The sequence below is a fragment of the Schistocerca nitens genome, chromosome 2 (assembly GCF_023898315.1).
Source record: "Schistocerca nitens isolate TAMUIC-IGC-003100 chromosome 2, iqSchNite1.1, whole genome shotgun sequence".
NCBI lineage: Eukaryota > Metazoa > Arthropoda > Insecta > Orthoptera > Acrididae > Schistocerca > Schistocerca nitens.
Genome location: NC_064615.1, coordinates 247,482,339 through 247,506,904, shown reverse-complemented (window position 1 = coordinate 247,506,904; position 24,566 = coordinate 247,482,339). Strand labels below are relative to the sequence as shown.

General features: G+C 39.8%; 1 protein-coding gene across 1 annotated transcript in view; it reads left to right on the top strand.

The window, feature by feature from the left end:
- The window catches only part of LOC126235965 (Fanconi anemia group A protein-like), a 236,043-nt gene extending 224,323 nt beyond the window's left edge, over positions 1-11,720 (top strand). The window contains exon 24 of the mRNA XM_049944936.1: positions 11,363-11,720. Coding sequence (XP_049800893.1) covers positions 11,363-11,677 — 315 coding nt within the window. The 3' untranslated portion in view covers positions 11,678-11,720. The remainder of the gene's footprint in view (positions 1-11,362) is intronic.
- Positions 11,721-24,566: the final 12,846 nt, after the last annotated feature.

The following is a 24,566-nucleotide window of genomic DNA, read 5'->3' as shown; positions in this document are numbered from 1 at the left end:
GGTTTCAGTCATATCTCCATAATAGGAAACAGGTAGTAGAAATTGCAACAACAAACAGTAAAAACCAAAGTATTGTTTACAGATCGGATATTCAGACTGTGCCAATTGGGGTACCGCAGGGGAGTGTTCTAGGACCTCTCCTATTTCTTCTTTACATAAATGATATCAAGAACAAACAATGGTACTCATATAACCCTGTTTGCGGATGACACAAACATTGTAGTAACTGACATAAACCGGATATTGCCAACATCTACAACCAGAGTTATAGAATATTTGCAAAATTGGTTTGAAGTGAACAATTTAACCATAAATATCTCTAAAACTAATTATATCCATTACAGGAAAGCAAAGTCACACTCTGATCTAGATCTCAGAATACAAAATAAAGAAATTGTGAGAGTTGCTACCACAAAATTCTTAGGTGTACATATAGACGAAAATTTAGACTGGAAATCCCATATCCTGTATCTCTCGCATAAGTTAAGCTCTGCTTGCTTTGCTTTACGCGTTATTAGCTTTGTATGTAGTAGGGAATGTAGCAGAGCTGTTTACTTTGCTTATATACATTCTGCTATTACCTATGGCCTCATCTTCTGGGGTCATAGTAAGAAAAATCTCAAAACCATCTTCACTCTACAAAAACGAGCTGTTAGAATAATTACCAACAGTTCCTTCACAGCAATTATTTAAACAGCTGAATATTCTACCCCTACCATGCCTCTATATACAGAAAAGCGTAATTAATGTAAAACGAAATATTAACAATTTCCAATCCAACTCGGATCTACATACTTACAACACAAGAAAGTGCAATGACATTCATATAAAAAGAGTTAACAAGGCTTTGGCGCAGAAACAAACAAACATACAAGGAAGCAGATTGTATAACAAACTTCTGGTAAAGATAAAAGAAAAAAAAATGTCTTCATTTAAAGAAGCAGTATTCAAATTTTTAATGACCAACTGGTATTATAGTGTAAAAGAATACCTGGAATAGCTTCATACTAAACAATTATATTTATGTACTCTGTGCCAATAGTAATTTTTATCTGACTGTTGCTATGATCTAAATAAATAATATGTACAAAAGTGCTTGAATTGTATGTGTTATATCTAAATATCAACTGTGTAATCCATGTAAAAAGTCTTTCTCATACATCAATGTAAATAATCAAAGTTGTACATGCTATTTCAATGTGGTCTGATGTTATGTAGTCTACTATGCACATCTGTATTTTGTATAGTATTGTTCACCCTATATATATATATATATATATATATATATATATATATATATATATATACTATGAATATAATAGAGGGAAACATTCCATGTGGGAAAAATATATCTAAAAACAAAGATGATGAGACTTACCAAACAAAAGCGCTGGCAGATCGATAGACACACAAACAAACACAAACATACACACAAAATTCTAGCTTTCGCAACCAACGGTTGCTTCGTCAGGAAAGAGGGAAGGAGAGGGAAAGACGAAAGGATGTGGGTTTTAAGGGAGAGGGTAAGGAGTCATTTCGATCCCGGGAGCGGAAAGACTTACCTTAGGTGGAAAAAAGGGCGGGTATACACTCGCACACACACACATATCCATCCGCACATACACAGACACAAGCAGACATTTGTAAAGGCAAAGAGTTGGCCCAAACTCTTTACCTTTACAAATGTCTGCTTGTGTCTGTGTATGTGCGGATGGATATGTGTGTGTGTGTGCGAGTGTATACCCGTCCTTTTTTCCCCCTAAGGTAAGTCTTTCCACTCCCGGGATTGGAATGGCTCCTTACCCTCTCCCTTAAAACCCACATCCTTTCGTCTTTCCCTCTCCTTCCCTCTTTCCTGACGAAGCAAGCGTTGGTTGTGAAAGCTAGAATTTTGTGTGTATGTTTGTGTTTGTTTGTGTGTCTATCGACCTGCCAGTGCTTTTGTTTGGTAAGTCTCATCATCTTTGTTTTTAGATATATATATACTATGTATTTTTTGACGAAATCCATGCAATGTAAATTGTCTCTGGATGAATAAACTACTACTACTACTACTACTACTACTACTACTACTAGTGATTTCCGAACTGTGTGTCATAGCTGTGCCTTAGTTGATGCAGTTGTGTATTTCTTTTTTTAATTTTGTATTTTATTTTTTCCCCTCACCTCTACTTCCTCTCCTGTACCACTGTATCTTTCTCAGAGCAACATCCACCATCCTAAATTATTTGTTGGATGTATTCCAGTCTCTGTCTTCCTGTGCAGTTTTTGCATTTAAGGCTCCCTCATGTACCATAGAGATTGTTCCCTTATACCTCGACATGTCTCCCATCATCCTATCCCTTATTTTAGTTAGTGTTGTCCATATATTGCTTTCCTCACTGAGTCTTCAAAGAATTTCCTCAGGTCTAGTTTTATCTTATCAGTCCACTTCATTTGCAACATCCTTCTAATACATTGCATCTCAGACACTTTGATTATCTTTTTTTTCCCCCACAGTGGGTGAATAACTTCCGTATGATGCTGTGCCCAGATGTACATTCTCAAAAATTTCTTCCTCAAAGGGACACCTATGTAGACTTCTTTTAATAAGTAATGTTCTCTTTGCCTGTGACAGTCAGGTACTTATCTCCTCCTTGCTTTATCTATAACACCTTATTTTGCTTCAGAGTAATTCCTTCACTTTGGTGGTCATCAGTTCTGTTGTTAATTTATCACTAATCTTTTCTCTGCTACTTATCATTGATTTTGTTTTCCTTTAGTGTACTCTGAATCCATTTTCTGTGCTTAGTAGTTGTCATTCTAGTCAACAAGTCCTGTTATTCTTTCTCATTTTCACTAAAGATAACAATGGCATCAACAAAGACTATCATTGATGTTGTTCCTTCTCAAATTTTAATCCCTTTCCTGAACTTCTTTTTTTATTTTTGCCATTACTTCAATGTACAGGTTGAAGAATAGGGGAGAAAGATTGCATCCATATCTTGCACCCTTTTTAGTCTAAGCACTTTTCACTTGGTCTTGCATTCTAATTGTTTCCTCTTGGTTCTTGTAGATACTGTATGGTTATTACCCATCTCTCCTGATAGGTTACACTTTCTTTCAGAGTTTAGAACATTTTGCATCATTTTTATCTTGTTGAACACTTGTTTACATTTTTTTGAGATTTTAAACATTTTTCACCATTTTTTTTTTATCTTGTTGGGTATATCAGAACTGCCTCTGTGGTGTCTTTACTTTTCTTTTCCATTCATCTCAATACTATTCCTGCCAGTTACTTGGATGTATGAACTGTTAAGCTGATCGTATAATAGTTCTAGAAATTGTCTACATTTGACATTTTTGGGATTATATGGATTCTATTCTTGTGGAAGCCCAATGGGATCTCTGCAGTCTCAGAATTTTACACTCCAACTTGAATTATTCAGTTACCTTTTCCAGCAGTTATATTATAAAGTACTACTACTAGAAGTCCTCTGTGTACTCTTCCCACTTACTTGTTCTGTTTCTCTGCTTTCAATGGTCAAATTTCTTTTTTACTTTTTGTTTGATGCCTTTTCAATTAATTCCACCAAACATTATTTTGATCTTTCTATATGCTGAATCAGTTCTTCCAATGGCCATTTCTTTTTTGGATTTCTTCTTACTTTTGCTGCAGCCTTTTCGCTTTAGTTTCCCTGCACTTCCTGTTGATTTCATCCTTGTTTGTCATGGGCTTTAGTATGACAGCTGGTTTCATGCAGCTCTCCATGTTTATGTATTCTGTGCAAGCCTCTTCATCTGCATTGCTTGCTGTAGTCATGCATTGGCCTCTGTCTGCAATTTCTATCCCCTACACAGCACTCCATTACCAAATTGACGATTTCTTGGTGCCTTAAGATTTGTCCTATCGAGTGTTCTTTTCTTTTAGTCAGATTGTGCCATAAATTTATTTTCTCCCAAATTCAGTTTTGTACCTCCTTGTGAGTAACCTGATCTTCCTATCTCCGGCTTTCTTCTGTAGGACCACATTTCAAAAGTTTATAGTCTCTTCTTATCTGAACTGTTTATCATCCATGTTACATCTACATCTATGTATGTACTCTGCAAGCCAGCATATAATACATGGCGGAGTGTACCATGTACCACTACTTGTCATTCCATTTCCTGTCCCAATCACAAATAGAGCACAGGGAAAACTATTGTATCTAAGCCTCCATGTTGTTGTTGTTGTGGTTTGATGCAGCTCTCCATGCTACTCTACCCTTTGCGAGCCTCTTCATCTATGAATAATTGCTGCAACCTACATCCTTCTGAATCTGCTTATCTTTTGCATCTCTTGGTCTCCTTCTACGATTATTACCCTCCACACTTCTCTCCAGTACTGAATTGGTGATCCCTTGATGTGTCCCATCAACCAATCCCTTCATTTAGTCAAGTTGTGCCACAAATTTCTTGTCTCCCCAATTCTGTTCAGTACTTCCTCATTAGTTAAGTGACTGATCCATCTAATCTTTAGCATTCTCCAGTAGCACCAGATTTTGAAAGATTTCGTATGAGCCCTAATTTCTCTTGTCTTCTGCAAGAGGTTACCCTCCAGACAAATATATTCAGAAAAGACTTCTGACCATTTAAATTTATATTCAGTGTTAATGATTTTTTTTTCTTTCACAAACGCTTTTCTTGCAGTTGCCAGACCGCAGTTGTATCCTCTCCACTTTGACCATTACCAGTTAGTTTGCTGCTAAGATAGCGAAACTCGTCTACTACGTTTAGCATCTCATTCACTAAACTGATTCACTGGTATCACCTAATATTTACTTAAACCACATTTAATGACCCATCAGGTTTAATAAGTCATGGTTGCAAAACTGTGATAAGGATTGTCTAAAGGAGAATGCAAAAACTGGTAAAAGCTGATCTTAGAAAGATCAGTTTTGGTTCCAGAGAAATGTAGGAACACAGAGGGAGTTGACTCTACTACTTATCTTAGAAGATAGATTGAACAAAGGCAAACCTATGTTTTGAGCATCTATAGATCTAAAGAAAGAAATATGTTGTCTTGGTGATGCTGAGCAGCTTTTAGGATGGTTAATAATTGCATTGTACAGTACACAGCTATACTACCATATTGTAGTTGAAGACATTTGATTTTGGTCCACAATCCAACCATCATTGTGTCTCAAAAAGCAGTGCAGATATGCATTGTTGAACTGCAGTGCCAAATACAGTTTAATAGAAATTCCATTATTATTATTATTTGCCAAATTCAACTAATAGAAGTTCCATTATTGTTATTATTATTATTATTACTATTATTAAGTTTCTACATGTAACAGTTACGTCCTGACTTCATCAGAGACAGTTGGGTCCACCCTGTTTCCCCATTTGAATTAAAAGATGGTATGATTAAGGACCAAAATCAATTGTCTTCAAAAAAACAAAGTAGCACAGCTGTGTATTGTACAGTGTAGTTCTTAACTGTTTAAGGAAAGGTTTTGACAATGTTGACTGGAAAACACTATTTGAAATTCTGGAGGTATCAGGCATAAAATACAGGGAGCAAAAGATAACCTACCTCCTTTGCATAAGCCAGACAGGTGTTATAAGACTTGAAGGACATGAAAGGGAGGAAGTAATAGTTGAGAAGGGAGTGACACAGGGTTGTAATCTATCCCAGATGTTATTCAATTTGTACACTGAGCAAACTGCAAAGTAAATGAAGCAGAAATTTGGTGGGGATTAAAGTTCAGAGAGTAAAAGAATGGGTAGTGCACTGAAAAGAGACTGTAAGATAAACATCAACAAAAGTAAAACAAGGGAAATACTCTGATGATCCAAAATATTATGACCAATTGTCTGATAGTATGTTGGTCCACATTCAGAATACAACACAGCAGTGATTCTGCAAAGCATGGGTTTGACAAGTGCTTAGGAGGTCCAAGGAGGTATGTGGCACCAGGTGTCTATGCACAGGTCATGCAATTCCAATAAATTATTGGTCGGTGGTTTGTGAATGTGGAGCTGGCATCATGTAACATGCCAGATGTGTTCTGTTCTGTGAAGACAAGGCAAATTTGGTGGCCAAGGCAACTATGTGAGATCTCTGTCACACTCCTCAAACCACTGTAACATGGTTCAGGCCTTGTGACATGCACAATTTATCCTGCTGGAAGATGCCACTGTCATCAAGGAAGATATTAGGCATGAAGGGATGTAGGTGGTCTACAGAATGTTCATGCAGTCGACTGGTGTCATGGTGCCTTCAATTACCACCACCACATGTCTCATGGAAGCAGAGGTGAATGTCTAACATAGGATGTTACTGCCCGTCCAATGCTTCCATGGTGCAGGGTATGTTTCGAACAGCAGATTGCATGAACAGCTTATCTAGACACAACCATTGAGCTAGTGTAACAAGAAACGTGATTCATCCAACCAAGAGGCACATTTCCATTGATCGACAATCCAAAAGTGATGATCCCATGCCAATTACAGTGATTGATGATGTCACTGTGTTAATATGGGAACACACAGCTGTTGTCTTCTGTGGAACCCTTGTTCAACAATGTGCACTGAACGCTGTGCTCTGAAGGACTTGTACCTGCACCAGTGCTGCATTCTGTCATATGTTCTGCCGTGGATTGCTGCCTATCCTGCTCTACAGAGTAGCAAGCCTCAGACTTCCAAGTTCTGTGAAGAGGCCTGGAGGACTATACCTTGATGCCTGCTCATAGTTTTGCCATCCTTCAACCAGTTCCCAAAGATACACATAACAGCAGCAAGCAAACAGTTGACCAGCTTCACAGATTCCAAAAATGCTCATTCCCAGGCTCTGGTTTGTAACAATCTACCCTTTGTCTAAATCACTTATGCCAGTTGAGTTCCCCATTTGCAGGTTGTATTATTGCTAGAAAGATTCCCCATTTGTCTTTGGCCCACTTCTATGCTTTTCTTACCCTGTCGTGTCTACAGTGCCACCAGGTTGCATTCAGTCTTGTGGTGGACATGGGTCTTAATGTTTTGCTCATCAATGTAGAATGTTGGTAAATCAAACCAGCTGATGATGAGGGAATTTGAATAGAAAATGAGATACTAAAAGTGATAGAGAAACTTCATGTCTTTCATCACAGACAAAGGGTGAGTCAGTTGGCTACAAATAATGTAGTGTTTAATAATGTGAAGGCCATTTTGATGAATATTTTCCATGAAACTAAAATCAGCTTTTTACTATCTGCAAAAAAGCAAACCAAATGTAAAAACAAAAAGCAGGCAGTTCGCCTACCTCTAGGAAGTGCCATGCCTTTTTAAGAAATGAAACTGATTTCCACTTCCCGGAATTTCAAATTTAAAGAGATGTTCCTCAGGTTCATTCCATCATTCCATTGTCACCCTTAGTGATGTGTCACATTTGATGAAAGCTAAGGAATATGCATTTTCTGACATAAAGTGTGTGTGTGTGTGTGTGTGTGTGTGTGTGTGTGTGTGTGTTTTGTCTTTTGATGAAATGAAATTCAGTGTAAGTGTGACATTTGATGAAGTGGAGACTCATGTTGTAGATATTCAGATGAAAGTGGCATTACTAAACTCAATGTACTTTATAGTGTTGATGCAGTCATTTCAGATCTTGGGCCATAAAATCAATGTGTGTGGCACAAAATGTGCATTTATCTCGTGAATTAGTGTTTCCTGTGGATCTTTTCAGATGTCCTTTACTTGTACAAATTACTTTGCAACCACTTTGTTGATGATGGCATAAAGCTTTCCAACGGGAAATAATTACAAAAGTAACACTCAACAAGCTGCTATCATTAGATAGTGCTGGAATTAAAATGCACCACAAACTACCACAGTTTCACCTCATTGTTAAAATTAGAGAATTCTCAGGCAATTTGTTATCTGTTGCCAGAAGAAGAGCAAACAGCAGACTTCTTTCATCTTGTTAATGGCTCATTTGACATTCTGAATTCTCGCAAAATAATTGACAAAAAGACATCAGCGATTGCTTATGGCACTAATGAACAACTCCAGTGAATGATTCTTGATAAAATGTATTTTTTATGTTAAAAATGTAGGCTGGCAACAAAACAACTATTGTCATTCCAGAAAGGATTGCTAACATCAATTAATTATTTATTTGTCCTTCGTTCTGACCTTCTGTCACTTGGTGTTAAGTGTGTGTTACTAAGATGGCTGAACCAGGATTGCCTCAAAAAGTTATAATCACAGATCAGAGGCATTGGTCATTTCTAACAACAACCTCCTCCAAATGAAGTGAAACATCACTTGCATTTGTTGCTTCTTGGAAAGTACACCCAAGACATTCAACTGTCAAACATTTCATCTGTAAGACTGGAAGATGACCAACAATAGTTCCTGTCATTGAGTTTGCTTTGTGGAATTTTGCCTGATATGTATGAAGCAATGGCCATGCTAGATGGGAAAGCAGAGATACCAAAGTTTCAGTTATGAGGCTGCTACACCATCTGCTGTGACAAAATGTGTTGAAACACTTAGCATAAGGTTTCAGATATGTAGTAGGTTATATTGCACATCATGCTGTAAAATATGACAACACAGTGGGATCACCATTGAATGAACTACTTTGCTCTCCACCAATGTTCCTCTCAGAATATTGGATGGAGAGAATTTATTATATCACAAGGTGGTTTGTTAGTGCCGTCCAACAAGTGGATGCGACACAGCTCAGAATCTGAGCTCCTTCTCAGTGAGGCTAATGGAACCAACACTGTCAAAATATTTCTAAGAGATTAGTCGGCATGATGTCTCGCAAGGATGGTCTCCTCCTGTAATTGATTTACTAAAGACGTTACAGGACACTTGAAAAACTGTGATGTTTATTGATATAGTGGTATACTGATAAATGGGCCAAACACATCCGTACAAGACTCAGCTAGGAGAATATTGTAATAGGCATACAGCTGGTTGACCACAACCAGGTTAAGAGTTAATCTTACAAAAAATCACATGATGGAGTTACAAACAAATAAAAATGTCTTACAGGTATGATAAGTAGAGATCAATAGGCACACTTGAAATCTGCCTCCATATGTGAAATCCATGAGCTTCCCAGTGGAGAGTGAAGTGAGGTGGTAGTTCAGGTCCCCTGCTCTTCACTCTTGTAATTTATGAGAATGTTTCATCTGGGGAATATAAATTCTAGTTAATGTTTAGGTTCATGTTTTTGCAGCATATAGACAGCTGATAGCATTCATAGACGAAAAGAGAAGCCGATAAGTGTAAGATGAAAAGTAGTTACCTTTTTTCCAAAGTAGCTGCCTTCCAAAATGCATAATATCCTGATTTATAATACATTTAAATTATTAGAATAAGAAGAACCACATGTTATCTAGAAGTAATTCCTATGAGTGTATTACACTAGTTATGATCAGTTAGTATATTTTACAGAAATAGCCCGGAGTGGTTGTTTCTGTCCGTTACTGAATTCTTTATCCCTGTAGGTTCTCCTTCATGACAGTGTGTACAGAATACAGTGAATGAATGCTTGTCACTATGTATTGTTTTCTGCTGTATAACTTTTGCTGCGTCTCCATGTAATTATTCTGTTTTCATATTTTGTGATTCATCTGTGATTTGGTATCTCATCTCTTTTCAAAAGTGTTAATTTTGTGAATACTTGACCCTATTTTGCTGTGTGGCAAGGTCATATTTATGTCTTTTATTGTGTGATGGTGTTGTTATTAATGGTGTAACATTGTTGTGTTTGTTTCTACAGTACAAAGCATTATTGCAATAAGATACCGTAGAGTCCACATACATATTACCGTATTTACTCGAATCTAAGCCGCACTCGAATCTAAGCCGCACCTGAAAAATGAGACTCGAAATCAAGGAAAAAAAAATTTTCCCGAATCTAAGCCGCACCTGAAATTTGAGACTCGAAATTCAATGGGAGAGAAAAGTTTTAGGTCGCACCTTCAAATCGAAACAAAGTTCGTCTAGTTGTAATATGAGACACAATTTAGGTCGAATGAATGACGATACAGCTGCAGTAGTTTGGTTCGAGTCGTAAGCTTAGCAGTTACAGTTTACCAGGTAGCCATTGCTACGCGTCACGCGCTCCGTCCGTATTTATACGGATATCCTTCCTTTTTCCCGTGCTTCGTCTGGTTTGAATTGATTGCTTATTTTTCTTTGATCTGATAAGTGCCATTCTCTTTGTTATAGGTGTTTACGTCACTCCAAGCTGAAAATGCATTACTGCACTGTCATGCATTGTTTGTCGCATTCTGATAGTGCGTGTTTACGGCCTGTCGCCGCTCGCGGCGTGGCTTGCTTTTGTGCGCGCTACCGCCGCTTACAAATAAAAAATAGAGAGGAGTCGTCTCATTAGCGAAACATTTGTTGTTACTTACACTACTGCTTTCTTTGATAATGATCAACAAGAACCAAATAACAGACTGCGTACGCTGAACGAAATTTTAGCGAAAATTTTTCTCCGTTCCAAAATCTTTGCAGGCGCCTCTTTAGTTCATTACATTCTGCACAGAAATTAGAGTCATCTTAGATTTAAAAATCTAGTCAGTTGCCGTGCTTCATTTATGACTGTATCACTATCAGGCATAAGAATAATACGAATATAAACATGACATGATATGTATATTCTTCCGCGTTTGCTGTTGTCTCACTCTAGTTTCGTAGTTTATTAGGCAGACAGGATTTAAATGAGATAGTAGCAAACACGAAACAATACATGGCAAAATGTTTATATTCGTATTAATCTTATGGCGAAGAGAATACTACATGTGATTCACAATTCATAAAAGCTCCTATTAGCAACCATCTCTTCTCACAGGTAGGAAAAAATTCAGAACGTAGAGTTGGCCATATTGACAAACATCCCAAACAGTCTTGCCAGTCGGATTTTCGCAGTACATTGAAATTCTGTTACATTCGAAGATCAACAATACAGAATTTGTATTTACTTCGTTGGATAATGTACCAAAATGCAGTGGTCGAAACTCTGGGCGGAGGAAAAAGGCTCGTCTTCCACTTTTTTTTTAATTTATTTACTGACGCAGAGATTTTGGTGCCAGTATTTATCTTTGTGCCTACAAAGCATGCCTGTGTGGCGCTACATATATTCGACGGCAGAAGTTAGTTGTGGCGGCACCCACCAACATTTTTCAGAACTCCCGCTTGCTTTGCACTCGATTCTAAGCCGCAGGCGGTTTTTTGGATTACAAAAACCGGAAAAAAAGTGCGGCTTAGATTCGAGTAAATACGGTATATGTTTTTAGAGTAGACTGTTTATTAATGTTTGTGTTTCATTCTTCTGTCTCCGACCATACTTCGTCTGTATTGTTAATATTAGTAACATCTTCATTTGTTTTGTTCACAGCATTTGACAGCTGTAGCAGGTGTAGTGCTATTTGCCCGAGAATCTGTTTTGAGTCGCATTTTGAAAACCACTGATACTGCTGGTTTGTTGTGCCGTGGACTGCTGTCTTGCCTACAGCGGTGGGCGGCGGACGTGTTTACATATTCAACTGATGCAGAATTTGTTTGTAGACGAACATTTGTTAATCCAGTAGTGGTCTCAAGAGTTTCAGGTTTTACTCATAAGTTAGTTACAAAAATATCCAAAAAGTACAATATCACTGTACCTGGTTCATATTTTTCACGTGTTAGAAATCCTCAAGGTGAGACACTGTAAATTAAGCACCTCCAAAATAAAAACAAGTTTATTTTCTTATGAAGTATTAGTTTTTTTAAGTGTTCATGTTTTCCTTAACATGATGAAATGAGTAAATAGTGAATCATTGTTTGCATTCAATACAGAAGTTGCTATTATTTTATCTATTTTGCCACACGTTTGTCGCCTAAAGAGGGCATACAAAGAGAGGATACTGCCCCCACATTGTGCAGTCTCTTATCATAGTTATTAGATATCAGGGCCTCATTCAGCCTCAAGGGTTCTTCCCACTACGTTGGGTCTGCTAATACACAAGTACTTCGTAGTTCTAGTAAGCCAGGGGCGGGCAAACGTAGCACGCGGCTCATGAGCGCACAGCGGTGCACGTGTGCTGCTCGCGTGCAGTCGTCGACCAGGACAGTGGCGACAGCCGGCAGGTTGCGGCAGTGCAGTAACAGACTAAGCTGCGGACGCTGATGCGAAGCGACCACTACGTAGTGATTTTTTTATTTCAAAAACCGGAAAATGCAGAGTGAATCAAGGAAACGGTGAAGTGGAGATTTTTAAAAAGTAATTGGAGATTAATTTTTCCTTTTGTAAAAACGAGAAAATTCGAAATGTTTAATATGTGGCAACATCTTCGCTGGTCAGCGGAAGTTTAGTATTGAACGCCATTATAATAAGGACGAGTACAATTTATTGTTGGATTCTGAACGGATGGGGAAATTGACTGAGCTTAAGAAGAGCGATCTGACGATACTAGATGAATCTGACGTAAGTTGCTGTTGTCACGAGAGATCTGCGACTTTCTTTCGTCATGTCTCCCTTCTAACTGATTTAATTTTTCAGGATGACAACAATGATATCCCAGCGGTACGTGCTAGTTATAAGATTGCCCTTATTATAGCGAGAGCTGGAAAACCATTTGCTGAAGGTGAGTTTATAAAGGAGTGCATCAATGACGCTGCTGATTTACTTTGTCCACTGAATGCAAACCAGTTTCGAACTATCACTCTTTCTCGGCGGACTGTAAGCCGTCGTATAAGTACCATGGCAGATGACGTTTACCTTCAATTAAGGAGTGCAGTGCACTAGTTTATTGCATTTTCCATCGCACTTGATGAGTCCACAGATATTTCAGACACCGCCCAATTAGTGATTTATGTCCGTGGCGTGGACACTGCTCTGCACATAACAGAGGATTTTTTAGATATGATATCTTTAAAAAGCACGACCACTGGCGCGGACATCCTAAAAGCCGTTGAAGAAGCTGTCGATTCAGCGGGCTTAAATTGGGAACGTTTGGTGTCAGTGACAACAGACGGAGCACCTGCAATGAAAAGGGGAACAAATGGGATTTGTTGGATCACTAAGAAAAAAGCTACAGCGTACAGAATAATCATTGCACACCATCCACTGCATTTTGCACCAAGAAGTACTCTGTGCAAAAGCAGCATGACTAGGGGACGTCATACAAGTGGTTATTCGGGCAGTTAATTATTTGAGATTCCAAGGGCTTACACAGTTTCACACATATTTAGCTGAAATGGAGAAGAGTAAGGTGACATACCATACCACAGTGACGTCCGCTGGCTTAGCCGCGGTAATGTACTCAAAAGATTTTTTTGAGCGGAGAATACCAATAAATCAGTTTTTAAAGGACAAAGGAAGATACAACCCCAAGTTAGAAGATCCAGAGTGGGTTGCCGACCTTGCATTTTAGTGGACATTACAGTACACATGAATGCATTGAACACAAGTTTGCAAGGAGAAAATCAGCTAATTTGTGAAATGGCTGAAAAGGTGCAAGGTTTCACTAGCAAGCTTGAGTTGTGGCAATGACAGCTCTCGTCAGAGAACGCAAAGCATTTCCTTTCTCTGTCTACTGCGCGAGAACAGAATTGCAAAGAAAATGTTTCCGTGCTTAGTGCAATAAAAGAGGAATTTCTCAAGCGATTTGGGGAAATATATTTATCCCAAGCTTTTGAATGGTTCTCGAGACCATTTGCTGTTACTGTAGATGATATTCGTCCCAATTTACAAATTGAATTAATAGATCTACAGTGTGATTTTCGTCTGAGAGAAAAGTTTCTTTTGGCAAGACGTGTAATAGACTTTTATCACGACTTTCCACAGCAAGAGTTTCCTCGTCTCCATCATGAAGCCGCGAAGATAATGTCAATGTTTGGCTCGACATACGTTAGTGAGAGATTTTTTTCGAATAAGTCTCGGCTAAGAGCAAGCATCAGTGATGAAAGTTTGCATAACTGTTTGCGTTTGTCTGTATGTAGAAATTTTGTTCCAGACATTAAATGTATTGCAAACTCCACCTGTGATAATTAAATAAAACGTATCGTAGGTAATAGGTACTCTTTCAAACCATGATTTCTTTCAAGCACTACTACTAACCTTATTCCTTCATTCAATAAAGCAAGCTAGTAAACAAAACGCATTACAGAGGAAGGAGGGGAGAGACTGTATGGTGGGGAGGGTAGAGAAGCGGGGGCCAGCTTGCCCCTGTGTGCACGCAGAACATCTGTTAACTGCACACGTGCAAGTGCACCGCACAAGTGCAGTATTCCTGCCCGCCCCTGTAGTAAGCAGTAGTGAAATACCATGACCAGGGTGTTAGAAGGATCACCACCCTTTCATGGTACGTCCTCTTGCAGCCAGAACAACTAATCAAGAAACAAGAGAAGTGGTACTTCTATTGAAGATACCACCTCCAGCTGTCTCAACTCCAAGCAGGCCATTTTGCCCTGATAAACACATGCAGAAGGTGTGCTGAGTACCATTGCAACTTTACCACCAAGAATGGCTTTGGGTTACACCATCACTGTACCCACCTAGACACAGCCGATGCAGACATTAACAATGAAAGGAAACAAGCATGCTGAATGGAGGAGGTGGCCTCTCACTTGCTCAGGGGGAAGTCGAGCTCTTCATGAACAGCAACTTCTTCTTTATTAATCAAGGTCTGGTCCCTCTCTTCCCTCATCAGACTCTTGAAATTGTTTAGTGCCACTGTAGGAAGCCTGCTCATAAAGAGAAAATTAGGGACTTCTTTGCTGCCATCCAGAATGAGGAAAGTTGCCTTCAAAGGGGTCGGACCCTCCACCTGGCTCTGAACCCAGCACATCAGCAACAGTCACTAGCACCTTTTGGAGACACCTTGGGGAATTGCTGGCCTCTGCAGAGTGCTTTTCAGTTTTGAATTCCATAATGACCTTGCTTCCTTGTGGTCTCTGCATGATTTGCAGCAGAATAGGACACACGAAGAGCCATCTACTGCACCAACCATCCAGGCAGCAGTCAACCGGAGGACCGCATTGACAGAAGAGGAAGTGGTAATGCTGGGAGCCTACCATGTGTCCTAACACCTTCGGCAGGAAACATGTCTTGCATGCAGGGCCTCTTGGATGGCCACTTGCTACAGACACCATTCGACATTCAGGACTGCTAGATTCGAGAATGGACCCCTTCACTAAAAGGCTCGTTCCCAATGCTGGCTTCGTTAGTGGTTTGCACCTGCCACAGTCGAAGCCTATTGAGTGATGGGAGGGGGATCTCCCTAATGAACACACAGCAGTCTCACAGCTTTGGATTCATTGACACCACCCACAATCTTGGTCACATTGTCCTCACACATCACTAGATATAATCAATGAATTTGTCTTGTAGGTCATGGGGCAGCTCAGAGTGGCATTGACTAATGAATCGAAAGCTTTAGAAACATTCAGAGACACTGCACCATCATCCCCCAATGACTTTCGTCCTATCACTACCTGCTCAGTGGTCGCTAGAGCCTGGGCGCATGATGCTATTGGATAAACACTGGGGACTTCAAAAGTAACCAAGATGGTCAATCACATTGTCCTGTTGTGCTTCTGGACCCATGACACCAACATAAAATATCAATATTCTGTTTTGGCTTACCTTGCATGCAGGTAATCCCAGCAGGCATTCATTGCGTCTGTTGAACTCCACTTTAGAACACATGAGAAAGTGCAGGAGCCAAATACTGTGGCGGCCAAGGACAGCAACATTCATGTCATAGATGCCCGGACCCTCTGGGCCACCTGTGCATGGACTGGTGTTACACCGAAAAGGCAACCCACTGTCCAACCAACAGGCAGTCTAAAGACCTGCAACCTGGAATGGAGGAGATGACAACGACAGCCACTTCGAACTGGAGAGGACTGAGGAACCTTCAATCACTACTGTCATCTGCTCTGTGTGCTTCAAGACTTGAGAGCTATCATTGAACTCCACATGTCTGTTACTTGATGCCAAAGTTTCCTCCTGGGTGTTTGAGCATACGACAGCCACAGAGCTGATGCGTGGGGTCGGCGTCAGATCGGCTGGAAAGACTGACTTTATTATTCCCTGATGCCTTGGGAACATCCAAAAATGGCATGACTACTTACTACTCTGTTTTTTGTTTTGGTAGACTCTATATTTGTCATTTAAAATAATTTCTTTGTAAGTTTGAGTTGTTGAAACTTATTATTTAATAAACCATGAATATTGTTTATAATGGGGTGTAGTACAGAGGAGATGGGTTAGCTCATGTAGTGTTTCCAATAAGAAAAATTGAAATTACATTTTGTATTCATCTGACCACTTGTAAATATAAAGACAGATGCACAGACCTGGGAAATACTTTTATGTAACTGAACCTACCAAAGTGGATGATTGCAAGTATTCTCACCGTGAAGTAACAACTCTCACTAAGATGTATTTTGTTGTGCCTGTCTGCAACTCAACATCTCCACCATGGTGAGTAGGAATCTGTCCTCTTTATAATATTGTCATATTAACAATAGAGACATTTGATAGTGGTACTGTAGTGATTACTGTGAGTGAAGTTAGGAATCTGACTGTTCAGCGCCTGGAAAATGTCACCAAGATGAAACGAGTAATTGATGAAGCGTGAAATAATGAAGGTCTTCATGAAGGTAGTGTTAGAGAACGGATTGCTGCTTCCAGCTACTCATCGACTGCGGTAAGTTCCAGTGACTCTGAAATCAGTTACATGTAGCCTCCGTCGGACAACTCATATGCCTGCAGCTGGCAATTGCTGGAGATATATAGACAAAAAGTTTCCTTGTTTTTAAATAGTATACTTTATTTCTACATGCCATGCCTGTTTTGCTTGTAACATGTAAAGTGTCAGCTCGTGAAACCAGTGTGAGAATAGTTTCATGTAACTTATTAAAGTGAGATATTATAATATGCTTTTAGTGCCATTCTCTATCTTGAGTTTGCTCGTAGAGGTTAGCGTTAATCGGCATTTTAAAAAAAAAAAAAAAAAAAAAAAAACACAAGTTGATGAATAGTTCTGCAGCAAATAGTTGATTACCCTTTTCTCAGATACATTGCACAAAATGATGTTGTGGTTAGGATATCAGTTGAGTCATTAGTCACTTAAAATCAGCTGCCGACAGAAAATCTTTGCATTTCTGTCATACCTCATGGCGGCCACTGCCAACATTGCCCCAAGTAAGATGTAAGTGAAGCGGCCCTTACACATTCAGTAATACCATCAATCTGTCAATATAATGACTGCCTGAGGATGCATAGTGACATTGACAGTGTTAGAGATATTAACAAGCCGCACTGATGACCCCACAAGTATTCTCAATATTGTCAATAAGTAGTAAGTCTGTGAGGTTGAGCACGATGGTTTGACAATATTCACCTTTCAGATGTTTTCAGAGCTTCGTGAACCAGCCATACAGTGTTAGTGTGCACTGTTTTTTTTTTCTATTCCTCTTTGAGCATAACATCTCTGGGATACAATTTTTCAAGTATTCTTCTAACCCAAAACAATTGTAATAGGTCTGTGCAGTTGTAGTCATATTTGGCACTTTATATTGGTCAATGGAGGATTCACCATGGCATTGCTTTCTTTATTAATTTGGAAATGTAGGAGACCTTGGCATATATATGGAATGGCTGCAAAATAAATGACAGCCTCAGCATATTATCACAAAAAGGGAAAAAAAGTATTTTATGTTAATTACCTGAATATAAAACTGCAGGAGGGATAAAATTACGTCACAGGTTTCAATAACATGTGGGAACTACAGGTAAAGCAAAGCCACTGACAGATTTTTACAGTGTACAGTCTCTGTCCCATTGCACAAGGAGATGGTGAGGTCTATGCTTCTTGCTACTGTGTAGGTATAATGAAAATGAAATGCCGTTATAGTGTGTAATTTCTGTATTATACTGTTCCCTATACCATATAGGACTTTATTGGTGACCCTCGATGAATGTGAATTGTGGCAAATATGTCCTCAACTGGATATTGCACAACAACAATGCAGCCAACGTGCAGCCACTAAGCATCGCAGATGCATCATACAGTGCTCCACAATTAACCTTCCAACAAAGTGCTCTAGTAAAAAATGAATCAACAGACAATATTAGTTCCAAACAATGTATCCTACCATTGACTTATTGTGTGACTTCGACATTACCACCCTTTCGCATGTGGTACATACTGAACATTTACCATGTGACCTCTCGTACACACGATCATCATGCTTATCACCACACATGCTACAGTGGCAACATATGCAACCAATCACTAATTCAACCCTTCACCAAATTTTCTGCCGTTTCTCTCAGATCTGTCCTTCATATGCTTCACCAAAGTGGACAGCATAGTTTCCGCGTCTAAATTTGTCACACTCCCCCACAGTTATAAGAGTCGAGGGGCATGAAAGGGAAGCAGTGGTTGGGAAGGGAGCGAGACAGGGTTGTAGCCTCTTCCCGATGTTACTCTATCAGTATATTGAGCAAGCAGTAAAGGAAACAAAAGAAAAATTTGGAGTAGGTATTACAATCCATGGAGAAGAAATAAAAACTTTGAGGTTTGCCAATGACATTGTAATACTGTCAGAGACAGCAAAGGACTTGGAAGAGCAGATGAACGGAATGGACAGTGCCTTGAAAGGAAGATATTAGATGAATATCAACAAAAGCAAAACGAGGATAATGGAATGTAGTCGAATTAAATCGGGTGATGCTGAGGGAATTAGATTAGGAAATGAGACACTTAAAGTAGTAAAGGAGCTTTGCTATTTGGGGAGCAAAATAACTGATGATGGTCGAAGTAGAGGAGATATAAAATGTAGACTGGCAGTGCAAGGAAAGCGTTTCTGAAGAAGAGAAATTTGTTAACATCGAGTATAGATTTAAGTGTCAGGAAGTCGTTTCTGAAAGTATTTGTGTGGAGTGTAGCCATGTATGGAAGTGAAACATGGACGATAAATAGTTTAGACAAGAAGAGAATAGAAGCTTTTGAAATGTGATGCTACAGAAGAATGCTGAAGATTAAATGGGTAGATCACACAACTAATAACGAGGTATTGAATAGAATTGGGGGGAAGAGGAGTTTGTGGCACAACTTGACAAGAAGAAGGGACCGGTTGGTAGGACATGTTCTGAGGCATCAAGGGATCACCAATTTAGCATTGGAGGGCAGCGTGGAGGGTAAAAATCATAGAGGGAGACCAAGAGATGAATACACTAAGCTGATTCAGAAGGATGTAGGTTGCAGTAAGTACTGGCAGATGAAGAAGCTTGCACAGGATAGAGTAGCATGGAGAGTTACATCAAACCAGTCTCAGGACTGAAGACCACAACAACCACCCCCACAACCTGGGGGAACATATAGACATGATTAGTGACATCATCTTGGCCCCACTAAATTAATATTCGATAGCAAGATCAACACTACTGCAACATCTCTTCAGGACTAACAATTACAACTTCTAATATACAGGGTGTATCGAAAAGAATCATCTGATTTGGAAAGTCTATATTTCTGAAACAAATAAACATATACAATGAATTTTGTTTTTTGATGAATGGGAAACTCAAAAAGTTTTTTTCATACCTTTTCATGGGTGTTCAATATGCCCTCCTTGAGGTACACAGCATATGTCAATGCGGTATTCAAATTGTTCCCATACTGCAGCAAGCATGTCTTGAGTTACAGCTTCCACAGTTGCTGTTATGTGATGTCTCAGTTCATTCATTGTTCTTGGTAACAGAGACAGATAAACAGAGTCTTTTATAAACTCCCACATACAGTAAGGTCCGATGACCTTGGAGGCCAGTAATGGAAGGCTGAATCACCTGATCCATTGTGCCACATTCAGTTTTGGAGAGCCCCTTTCATGTTGCGCAACTTCATGTGGTTGTTCCATACCCCGTATTCTCACTTTATGATGGTTCACCTTTCCATTTAAATGCAAGGTTGCCTTATCACTAAACACAAAGTGTGGAAGCAAACTGTCATCCTCCATCTTGCCATGAACAAAATTACAGAACTCCACACGTTGTTGTTGGTCACCTTCACGAAGAGCTTGCAGTAGCTGAATTTTGTATGGTTTCATGTGTAAACATCAACACAACACACATCAGATGGACGCCGGGGGTATGTCGAACTGCATGGTGAAAGGATTTCTGTGCACTCCTTGTGAAATTATGGCAGATGCATTCAATGTCAGTGTTGGACACTCAGGGATGGCCTGGCAAATTGCCTTTACACAAACAACCCATTTCTCGGAATTGTTCACGCCATCATCTAATGCTCTGTGCTGTAGGAGGATACACACCACATCTAGTATGAAAGTCACACTGAGCAGTTACTACTGACCCGCACTGCGCAAAATGTAGAACATAAAATGCTTTCTGTTGTCCCGACACCATCTTTACTAGAACTGATGTGGGTGCACACTACTGCTACCTAGCAGGAACCATTTAAAACTTGAGAGTTTGTTCTTTCCAACAGTGTGTTGCTCACGCATGTCTCAAAAAACATAATAGTTATGATTTTTTAAATAGGATGATTCTTTTTGGTGCACCCTGTACAATGACCATTTAATGAACAACACACTGTCTCAACTATGGTGCCAATCACAAACTTCAATTGATGTGCAACCAACGCCTGATCATAAATTGTGGGTGGCCAAACTCACACCCCCATGGATAAGGTGCCATGATCACCAGGTAGTCAGAGCCATCCAACCACAAACTTAAATTTGTGGGCAGAATTTTCAATGTTACATAACACAGACAGTGCATCAGTTTAGTTGGTGACAATGCCACCACACACTCACAGCTAGCCACAGCCTCCACCTGGAACAGTGACCTTGATCCAGCAAAGACAACACAACGAACAACTGGCAACCATGCTCAGATAGCGTCCACCCCATCATGCACAATTCGGCTACACCACCTGCAACTGTTGTCTGCCCAGTGACCCTACAAGACCTGCACAGCTCGCCGTATACACTTTCAGTCGTGACAGCCATGCAAGTCAACTTGTATTAATTGTTGATGGTGCACCATGTGCCCCTCCCCCTATCAAGAATACTAGCAGGCTCTACATCCTTGACCTTATCAGAAAACAATTCTATTTGATTGAACCTGGCTGAGACATTAGCGTGGCACCCCTGACTGCCAACACTACAGCCTACATTACAATGGCCACCCATCTTTGCGCAGTGAACGACTGTCTATGGCTCTGAAACACACACGTTGAACCTTGAATTCGAAATGACCTTTCAGTGAATCTTTCAAATTTCAGAAATTATCAAACAATCCTCGGAGTTGATTTCCTTGCCATTTCCAACATGACACTGGTCATATAATCTCTGGAGTCATCAACCACACTCTTCCTCAAACATGACACAACCTCTCTACATCTCTCTCTAACAACGAACGACACTATATTGACTCCAATGAACATTATTAACATCTCTTAAATTGTGTCTCCACACTTGAACAAATTCAAGAAACCATTGTCATTACAGCGAAGAGTGCCTATAATCACTCCACATCCAAATGGACAAGAATACTCTTCGACAGGTGATTCAAATGACATGTGACGAGTTTGCCACAGTTCATCATCATCTTCATGACCTGCAACAAACTCCACCCATTGATGACAACGCCACTACACAAATTTCACACAGTCAGATCACGTCTTTGATGAGCAACAAGTGCCACTGCCTACACTACTTTCGCGTGCCAACGAGATCAGTAATGCAACCTACTCATCCTCTACCCACCCCACATTTACAGCCTCCCATGGCCCTTCCACATGTGACTGTCTATCAATGTGCGATCACAAATAGTACAGTGCATTGAATCATTATTATACCAGGGCCTCCAGTTTGGCACAGATAATGCCAACTTCCATTGGGCCACCTCGGCCGGCTGCCAAAATAATTGCCCCATACACTTTCTTTTGGGTATTCGGCATCTTAACCTTGTAAAATAGCGTTGTTAGCCGACAATATTGTTAATATAATTTATAGTATGAAGCTCGCTTCAATATATTGAAGGTATGATAAACCAGTATTGTCAATAAATATCGAACATGTGGAGGCCTCTTAACAGTGCTTGTGTTGTGAGCCCACATTTGTCACCTACCAAGTAATTTTAGCCGGACTATTGTTTCAATCTCAGTGTACGGGGTGAGTGACGTCAAATGACACCTCATCTGATGCGACCACGAAATACGTCACTCGCAGCAATTTAACCCCACTCTCCCTCGGAAATTGCAACATATATGGAAATAAACAGTGAACTATTTCTCACAAGCAAGAATATAAATGCCACTGCCGCTCGTTTCACGCACAGTAATTTAATCATCCGTTTTTTTTTATCAGGCTGAAGTCACAAAATCGAAGAAATTCATTTCTGAGAGAGAGAGAGAGAGAGAGAGCGGTCTTATATGTATATAGCATCGAATGTTGCAGAACATGCTTCTGATACAGCAGTAGGAAAGTCCCAGAAAAGCGGGGATGTGTAGCAGAACGCAAGCGAATTCTTTCGAGACCCTGTCTCCAACTCTCTAACCACTACATCACTTTTCCTTTCTCTTGTGCCTTTGTCGCACTTCGGTGCGTATTCAGAGTGGTTATAAACGGATTTGGGATGTTAGTTTTAAGGGGTGGCCAGATGCCCTTCCTGTCACCACCCCATTACCTCCCGGTACGAAATATGTGCATCCCAACTATCTGCATGTAGTGTTGTTCATGTGAAAGTGAGCGAAAGTTTTCTGAATGTTTGCAAATCGTGTAACCAAGGCAGAGCTTGAATACCAGCCCAGTATCCACCTAGAGGGATGTGGGAAAGCATATATAAAAAAAAAACAGGTTGGCTGGTACACCAACCCTCATCGTTAATCTACTGGGTGGATCCACTCTGGGTCGGTACATATCCCCGCCCCAGAAGCAGCACTTTAACACACACGACTGTCCAGGCGGGATCTAATCACTACACAATATTGAACACACATAACTATCAACAACAATATCTTCCATTTTAAGATCTACTGAAGGCTTTTACCGCTGATGTGTCATTAACTGACATTTAATTATAACAAATCATAACAAGACCGATGCCTTTCTGACAAATCTTCAATTTGCCATTTTTTTGAAACAACATATTGTTGTAATTTTGACGACACTTCACAATAAGCCAAGAATGACTCTCCTGTTTTGGAAGGCGGCCACATTGGTATCGCACCTCTACCTGGGCGTTAGTCGTGAACAAAACAGGGCCATTCCGTACTGTTGGGGAGATCCTGAAAATTACAAGCAGACCAATATCATTTCCTAAAGTCAATGATACATAGGATTTGATATGACTGGTGCAGTACGCCATTAAGTCTATGCCACAGTAGCGACCACCTTTTACAAAGTAGTAATACTATCAGGCGTAATGATTAATAAACAAAGTTTCACAATTCCGTTGAGCTATATTTTCCAAGAAATTGAACTTTCTTGCATCCGCTCCTGCCTGTTCCATAAAATTGAGCTGTTCTCCTCAACCCCTCCGCTCACCTTCCCCATCCACTCAGCTCAGGTCCTAGACTCGCTTTTGGAGATCATGACTTTTGCAAACTGATGGTAAACTACTTCCTCAATTCTGTGTCCAGATATACTTCTCTTAGAAACGGCACAATACCAATAATGTATGTGTCTGGGATCATTTTACATGATAAATAATACCAACAACCAAAAGATCACAAAAAGAATCACTTCGTACCCAAGTACACCACAGCTCCGAATTACAGACAAAAAAGCTTGATCACAATATTTTCAAATGTCACCATACTTTTCATAGAAATATTGCTGTAGCTGCCCTGTGACAGCACGTCTCAAAAAAGGCCAGGCGATCAACGAGACCCCGAAATAACCCCCCCCCCCCACCCCCAACCCTTGCATCAGGAGAGCTACATACGACTGGGCTATAGGAAAGGAAAAGCGCAAAAAAGTGACTGATTACATAGCACCTACTTGTGTTCGTTTTAGTAGGTCACGAATGGTCACCATTATGTAACCAGCTGAGATGACAACTGTAAAATGATTAAGTAAAATGATTTATACCTTAATTGCAGACTTCATATTTCTGTTTCATTAACATCAGCTGAAGAAATGAATTACAATTAAAATAAAAGTTAGTGCTTAATGTAGTAAGATAACAAAACAGTAGGCTCACAAAACTGCATATTCCTTAAGGCTACCTAATTTAATTTCATGTTACATGGATCAAATTCACAGTATTTCATCAGGAAGTGACTTGTGTCAGATGGTTTATAAACTCATTTCCCTTTCAGAAATGGCTAAAAGATAAACATCTACACCTATTTAATACTTAATTTAGGCTAAGATTAATTTGTTGAAAATGCACCCAAATGCTGTCAATATAGGGATAATAGCTGACATGAAGGTACATCTTTGGCTATGTGGTAAGAACGTAGGCGTAATATCACGTAAAACTGCTTGTAGACAGCGGCAGCCTAAAACAGACAAGCAACAACACGTTTAATGTGTTTTTATATTTTTGTGTATACTGTCATGTACACTGAAGTGCCAAA